Genomic DNA, 8,021 nt, shown 5'->3' with positions numbered 1-8,021 from the left:
TCTATTATTATAAATTAAGGGTTTTACATTTCATAATTCATGTATCAATGGTAAATTGCAGAATGCAAACAAATATCACCGGTCCAAACCACCAGACAGATGGAAATGATCTGTTTTCGCTTCTGGGATCAAATATGATTGAAGTACTGTATTGGAAATTGCCAAAGAAAGACAAACAGCCCTGTTTTGAAGACTTTTCATTTATGGTGAGGCAAAATGTTTTGACAAAAATTATAAATCTAAGCCAATTATTGAAGTTTACATGGTTTTAAAATAAAACTGCTTTTATATGAGAGTTGCAGCACGTCTTCAATCAACACTATTTCAGTGGATTTTGCCACTAGCTGAACTTGCACCAAGATTCAGACTGGTGAGTTTATCTTCCACATCAGCTTCATCTTCCTCATCTTCATCCTCTTCATCCTCCTCCTCATCTTCCTCATCTTCATCCTCATAGTCATCATCATCTCCATTGTCCTCTTCCTCCTGGCCTCCTCCGGACGCAACACTCTTCCAGTAGGAATCGTAGCCTGACGCGCCATAATCGTAACCGTCATCGTCGTCAGCCCCACTCTGCCGGCCGAACTTGTGAGTGCGAGCTGCAAGAAACCAAACAAGAAGAGCATTAAATGTTATTTTAACTTAATTTCTGTATTACACTGGAGTATTAGAGACTCACTGGACATGCTGAGGTCTTTGGTCTCCTGCGTCTGGTGTCCACACTTTGGGCATGGAGGTGCCTTGCCTTTCTCTTGCTTAAAGACTTTGCTTCGAGCATGATCATCACAGAAGCAGGCCTACAGAGACAAACATACACTGTTGTAATAGAGCTTTCAGCACTGCACAGCCTCTTCTGCAGCTCAGCGGTGTTTAACACAAAATACGTATAGGAGGACAAACGAAGGCCTCACCTTGCATCGAAGACAAGAGTGCTGCCCAAGTCGATTACACGACACACCTAAAATTGGGACACATTTTGAGAGAACGACTCTAAATATACGGAAGGCAGCAAATGGCGAAAATGATGCAAATTTATACTAATACCCACAGACTCACATTTAAAAGTCTCGGCCTCTAGGACCTGACAGCTGGCCTGATGTTCAAACTGATCGTCCTCACACAGGAAGTTGTGGCAGAAAGAGCAGCGGAAAATGCGACCTCCTGCATCAAGGAACATTAGATAACATTTCCTCAATGACAAATTGGTCTGTAGAAATAATTACTGCCTTAAAATTTGCCATATGACTACAGAAGCAATGCATTTTAATTTAGCATAAACTTTTGAGGTCTGCACAGTCGTTACAGGAAACTGTAGACATATATATATATATATATATATATATATATATAATGTATATATATATATATATATATATATATATATATATATATATATGTATATATATATATATATATATATATATATTTTTTTTTACCATGCTCCCACACGCTGCGGTCACACTCAATGCAGTCAGAGTCGGAAAGTGGACAGGAGCAGGCATGTGTACTCAGACACTTCCTCCCATGGCACACCCAGGCTTCACAGAAGTCACATATCGCCCCCTAGTGAGAAAAAAGATAATTATGAATATCTTAATGGCTATGTAAACTCATGAACCTCCGAGATTTAACTTGGCTAGTTAAGGCTGGCTTTACCCTGTGAAACTTTCTTGCAACTTTGGTGGCTTTAAATCTACATTAAAACTAACTGCACTTGAGTTGCACAGTGTAAAGTGTTCTGCAACCCACTTGAAACTCAACCATTAAGTGTCTCAACTTGAACAAGTTTCAACAGCCAATCAAAAAGATGTCACATGTAGAATGATATACTTTCTATTGACTCATTTAATCGGATCAAAAAACAAGATTATTAAACCGAAGTTTATTGGGTGGTTTAAAAGACAACAAATGTGAGTTTCTCGAAGCCAGCGTTTGTTCCCAGCTGTATTAGAGCCAACAGCTGTGCGTTCCACTGTTTTATTCTTCTTTGTTAGCCTGCTGGTTTTGTCTTTGACGTAGCAAGATTCATTTTTTCCTGAATTGATGCCCATAAATTTACAGAGAGCTCAGAGTCATTTGGATTGCAAAGGGAAAAAGTTACTACAGAAGAGAAAACAGATGATAAACTTGCTGTGCTTCTACCACAGGATGAGTGAGACATTAAGTAGGCTATAACTGTAAAGGCTACTTAAACATTTGAAAATTCATGTTTAACATATACAAAGACAGATATATAGATACAGAAAAAAAATGCCAATGATAGCTAGAAAAAACTATAAAAAGATGATTAAAAAATATGCAAGTATATGAATTAAACCTTGTGGGTGTAGCAAGAACAACACAACGTATGAAAACTATAGGCTGCTAACTTGGCTACCTATTAGAATAATTGAATATATTGTGCTATGCATTACTTCATGTAACTGTCAAGTTGCACAGAAATTGCTGCAGACAACTCACAACATGTAACTAGCATGAAACGTTTACTGTGTTTTATATCAGAAAAGTGATCTGAAGCTAGGCAGAGTAGCAAACGTTTACATACTGACAAGCTGCTCTTTTTACCTGCTCATTTACTTTTATTCCACATTTTTTTGGACAATAAAAAGGTATGTTCAGGTTACACAACAGCTTGTTGCAACAGCAGGCAACAACCCAAAAAAGGATCTCCCTGTCAAATGCTATTAAGGGCTATTAAAGTAACATTCCTTTGTAGTGCAACTCTATGTAGGCAAGGGGGTGTTAAGTGGGCCCTAGGCAAATAAACAGGAATGCGCCCACCCCTCTCATTTACCCACAAGTCTTGGATATCTCTCAATTTTCTATTTGTTCCCTCGCTCATTTCGCCACACTACTGTTGTGAAGGAGTGATGAATGTAATTGCTGAGGGAGGCGTCACTTATTTCTTCTGCCTGAATCGTCCTTAAATGTTCTTGCATCACTGGGTCAAACTGACTTGTCCTGGTTTGATTAATGTAAACAAATTAAACTGGCCTACATTCCCATTCCTAGTTCTCAAGCATGTCTGCAGTGAACATCTTTATATGCTTTTGTTTATGCTTTGTAATTCCTTTGTGCAACTGAACCTTTTAATCTGTTTGCAGAAGTTCTACTGCCAGGAAGCCTGAGCTGAAAATTTGACCCACATGGCAACAGTAAATAAGCGAGGTGGGAAGATCATGTAATGACATGGAATAGGCCATTCAACCATGACTTGGGGGTGGGGCTGAAAATAATTACAACAGCAAATGAATGATACATGCATTTTAATACTTGTGCATTTCAGAACAGGTTACCTAAGATCAGCACATATTTAATTTGCATTTTCATGAAGCCCTTGGTTCATAGGGGCCCTAGGCAGCTGACTATGAATGCCTAATGAAGACCATCCCTATACGTAGGACAAATAGCTATAGTTTGTGATCATCAGTACTTCACTGTAACAGCAGTTATAAGTAATGATTTCTTCTAAACAAACTTTTTTTTAACTCATTGCCAAACAGCAGAGGACTGCCATCCCCACTCATGTTAGAGCACGTGTGTCAGGCTCCAGTCCTTGCGGGCCAAAACACTGCAGACTTCAGCACACTGCCTCATTAAACACACCAGATTCAGCGCATCAGCTAACTAGCAAGGCCTTCTTAAACTGAATTCAGAGCATTAGATGAGGGTAAATGCTAATATCCACACCACTTTGGCCCAGAAGGTCCCCAGTCTGACATGCCTGCATTGGAGAATTTTGAGAACATATTCTGGACCAACTATCCTGGCCCGACCAATGATTTGTCTCTGTACAATGAGAATCTTTTGCTTACCACCATACCCATTCCAGTGCTGTGAACTCCAGGGTGTTTTATGACGCAGTCAGAGGACTTCATGCACTTTGTTTTACCTTTGAAAACAGTAAGCAAAACCCATTACAACATGATTGCTGCTATAAAGCTGCAAAAGTGCAACGCAAGATTCACATTTGGACATTTTATGGGCTATGAACAAAGTTGACAGATAAAGAACATGGTCATCTACTGAGAAACATTACTAGTCATTTATCTTTGGGCAGTGCAGGCTTTTGTTGATCCAATTTGCAATTTTGGTGCCATTTTCTTAGTCTGAGTCTGTGTTATTATCAGAGATAAATAGCTGAAAGATGAAACATATTGTATATCTATTATCAAAGACAGGATGGATTTAAATGATTTACAACTTACCACATTGGGCACACATAGGAAGCTTCTGGACCGAAGCACAGAAGTAGCAGAATGCCCTGTTTTTCTGTCGTCTAATACAGAACATGCAAAAGAAACAACAAACATCAACATGAAAATATCCCACACAGGGTCTCCAGTCACAGCAACCTTACTTTTCAAGCTGGTTGCAAAGCTGTGACAAAAGGCACAAAAATAAAACTTCCACAAAGTGTAACTTGATGGAAAACAAATGAGGAGGCTCACCTTAGACACTTGTCACAGTCCTGAAAACATCAACAAAATGTATGTTAGAACAATATATGAACTAACCAACAGGTGTAACAGTTTTTAAGGGGCACTCCAGCCTAAAACTGCTGTTTAATATGTTATTTGTCATGTAATGCAGTATTCAGCAACACAGTGTTAAACCTCATCAGTTTGACAGAACTCACGCAGATGTTGATGTTATGTAGAATATGTTTTTTGTTCAATGTTCTCTCGCTACAACACCCAGCATGCATTACACAAATACATCATAAAATTCTTTGTAAATCCCTTTTGTGTCATTCAATCTTGACTGCTAGCTGAGCCACTGATCTACAGGCTAATAAATACAGCCAAACTCTTACCACAACAACTGTCGAACAAAATTGTACAAAAAAAAAAACACACAGATTCTATATTCATTCAGACTAATTTTAACCCTTTCAGCCAGAGAAAAGAACTTAAACTGAGATGAAATATCTTGATAGCTAGTGTCTTTTAGTTTACTGTCCTCCTCATCTGACAAATAATTTCTTCCAGGTCAGTAATCCATTTTCCTCATTGAAATGGTGTTTTGAAGACAGTTATCATAGTTACATGGTTGCACTAACACATTCAGCTTCTTCGCAATAACATTAGCTCTCTGGCTTCCTTCATTCACCAGCTAACAAAAAAAATAAACCAGTCTGCTCCCACTTTAATTCCACTTCAAAGCAGTTGAACCTTTTTAAAAAATCCTCCTACTTTCAAGATACATAATCAGAAAATGATTTTCATTGACTTTAAACCAGAAAATCTCACTCTAGAAGTTGTCTAGAGACAGATTTAGCAATGGTTACATATCTAGACATTTGATCCAGTTTCAGGCCTTGGATTTCGTAATCACTGGCAGTTATCTGCCCTGTTGATGTAGCCGATTGGGTACTTTGTATTATACCAGATAGAGACTGTAAAGTCCAGAACTGGAAACTAGATTCAGGATCCAAATTTGAAGACATCTGCTTTAAAAAGTTTAGGACTGAAAACTAAAACTATGAAAAATAATATGATAATTATGCATTTTAGCACATTAAAAGATTTCCAACACTCTCACCATGGCTGAATTGCAGGGATGTTTTGCCACATCAACATTCTCTCTATTGGCGCGGTTTTGTTTTTCTCGCTCCTTCCGATTTTCAGCCTTCTTGCGGGCACCGGTCTTCTTCTTCGGCATTGTCCGGCTCTATAATATTAAACTACACAGAGAGAAAACAACATTAACCAGAGACCACTTAGCCAGGGTGAGTTACTCACATAAGATTACAGCTAACTGACCAGTGAATTTACAATATCCTTATTTTGAAAGGCAGTTATCAGGCATAAGTCTTAAACACATATGGCTATTAGAAGCATAACTGTGATATGAATTTCCATATCATAGCTATAGAAAGTGAATAATTTTGTACAGGTACTTTGTGTAAATGGTACTAGTCTAAGACAATGTGGTCACCAGTTCTGTCCCCTGATGTTCAGTTGTCCAGTGCAAAAGGACCACAGGAGCAGGACTGGAAAAACCTAATCCAGCCACCTACGGCCGCATTAAAATACAAGGTACATATATTATGTAGCTGTTATTTGCAAATGTAGCAGTTATTTTCAGTAATTTCAATGCCCCGGTCATGGTTATAATGGACTATTCCATGTTGTTACACGATGGCACAACTGCGTAAAGACAAACTGGTATAAGCAAGCCAAATAAGTGACAATCTAGATTTTGGAGAGAGGGTTCTTTAGTGTGATATTCTGGGTGTTGAGAAGGAAAATCTAATAAAGTTAACCAAGAGCACCAGAGAAACACAAAAAGTGGGAGATGATCAAAGAGTTGTCACTATACTCTCAAATCTAACTTGTTTTTTTCAGTCAGAGCAATAATATTATAGTAATAATATTAGCGTTAATAGGCCTCATTCTCCAATATCTGTACCAACCTAAACTAGATTGGCCGATAATTTTGCTTCAAGCATATTTCTTACAATAAGGCAAAGTATCTGCCAGTATAATGAGATAATTTCACTTAATTACTTAAGCAAAAATGTCTACAATTACGTTAATTCATCTTTTAACATTCATACAACAATCTCAAAATGGAAAATACTGGGCATATCGACTACACTTAAGATGATTTCATTTGTTAAGATAAGCCCAGAGACTCAACTAATTTAGCTAATAATGTGCACCCAGGGGGCCTTAATCCTGTCTTTTGCCCAGAGCCCCAGGCTGCGTCCAAAACCGCATACTAACACACTAAATAGTATGTCAAAAACAGTACACCACCAATAGGAGTGCCTTCATTAGTGTTGTATGTGTAGTACAGTAGTATGTGGTTTTGGACGCAGCTCCAGACACAAAATCCACCCCCGAGTTCAGGAGCAGGAGAGACGAGAAAGACTGAGCAGCATGAGTCACACGTTATTCTTTATGTCACCGCTACGCTGCACATTTTGTAGTCCTCCTGCTCCCATTATAGCTTCACGAAGGGCTGATAAAACAAGTCTAGTGTAGGAAACAGCGGTAAACACGCTAACTAGCTAAACGTCCAGGGCAGATGGACTGCAGGACTGGGAAACAGAACTGAGGCACAGAAGAGTAAAAAGGCCGAGCTGTCTGCCAGCAGCCTCGAGCGTGGGTTTATCGACGCTATAAACAATGATATTTACACACAAATGACACTATAAAAAACTGTCAACCATTTTAAACATACCACACAAACACGTCTGCCCTGTCAGCCGCCTTACTCCGCTGCCGACTCTGGTCCTCACCGAAAACCTCGCCGTAGAAACGAGAGCTACCGAATATTGGATCCTAAGGAACCCCTACCAGAGCCGGTTTATGAGAAATACGACAGCAACAATCTGTATAAATTTTCAGGAGAAGAAAAAACCTCTATAACTTATAATAGAACTATATAAGATACCTTTATTCCAAGTAATTGTGGATCATTTCTAAGTGTCCAATAAAACCTCCATCATAAAATGTTACACAATGTGAAGGTGACTACGTAAAAAACTACATATATATATATATATATATATATATATATATATATATATATATATATATATATATATATATAGCACCCCAAAGTGTATTGTATCGTCACAAGCTTGACATCATTTTTCTGCCATATGGAACCATATATAACACATTCTCCATCAGTCAGAATAACCATTTCACTATGCAGCGAACCACTCAGGCATGCAAATGGTTCTTTGAGTGTTCGTGGTTCTATACAAAGTTATTGTCTTTACTAAAGAACCCTTGAAGAACCATCTTTTTAAAGCGTGGAGAAGAGGAGTTCTCTACACGTTCTCTGCCCCACTGTCACTGCACCACAGTGTTCACTGAGGCATGAACAAAAGGCATTTACATTTTGCTTTGATCATAATATTTCATTACGGATATTAAACTGAATTATAAACTGACTTGTTAAAAATGTTTGCTAAACGTTTTAGTTCGATTAAGTTCTCGAGTTCGACCGCTCGCGCGCCACTCCAGAAGAGGGCCGTCTTTGAGCGACACATGCGTCAAACT

The 8,021-nt window shown here is 38.5% G+C and overlaps 1 protein-coding gene across 1 annotated transcript; it reads right to left on the bottom strand.

The window, feature by feature from the left end:
• Positions 1–180: 180 nt before the first annotated feature.
• On the bottom strand, positions 181–7,305 carry znf330 (zinc finger protein 330). Its single transcript, XM_036575003.1, has 10 exons — positions 7,192–7,305; positions 5,545–5,686; positions 4,452–4,471; positions 4,209–4,279; positions 3,816–3,892; positions 1,437–1,563; positions 1,057–1,161; positions 912–958; positions 680–797; positions 181–599 (listed from the first exon to the last, which is right to left on the bottom strand). The coding sequence occupies exons 2-10, from the start codon at positions 5,662–5,664 to the stop codon at positions 325–327; spliced, it is 960 nt and encodes a 319-aa protein (XP_036430896.1). The 5' UTR covers positions 5,665–5,686; positions 7,192–7,305; the 3' UTR covers positions 181–324.
• Between the last annotated feature and the right edge of the window lie 716 nt (positions 7,306–8,021).

This window comes from Colossoma macropomum, unplaced genomic scaffold (genome assembly GCF_904425465.1).
Source record: "Colossoma macropomum unplaced genomic scaffold, Colossoma_macropomum, whole genome shotgun sequence".
Taxonomy (NCBI): domain Eukaryota; kingdom Metazoa; phylum Chordata; class Actinopteri; order Characiformes; family Serrasalmidae; genus Colossoma; species Colossoma macropomum.
Note: the sequence above shows the minus strand (reverse complement) of the source record. Positions and strands in the feature narration are given on the sequence as shown.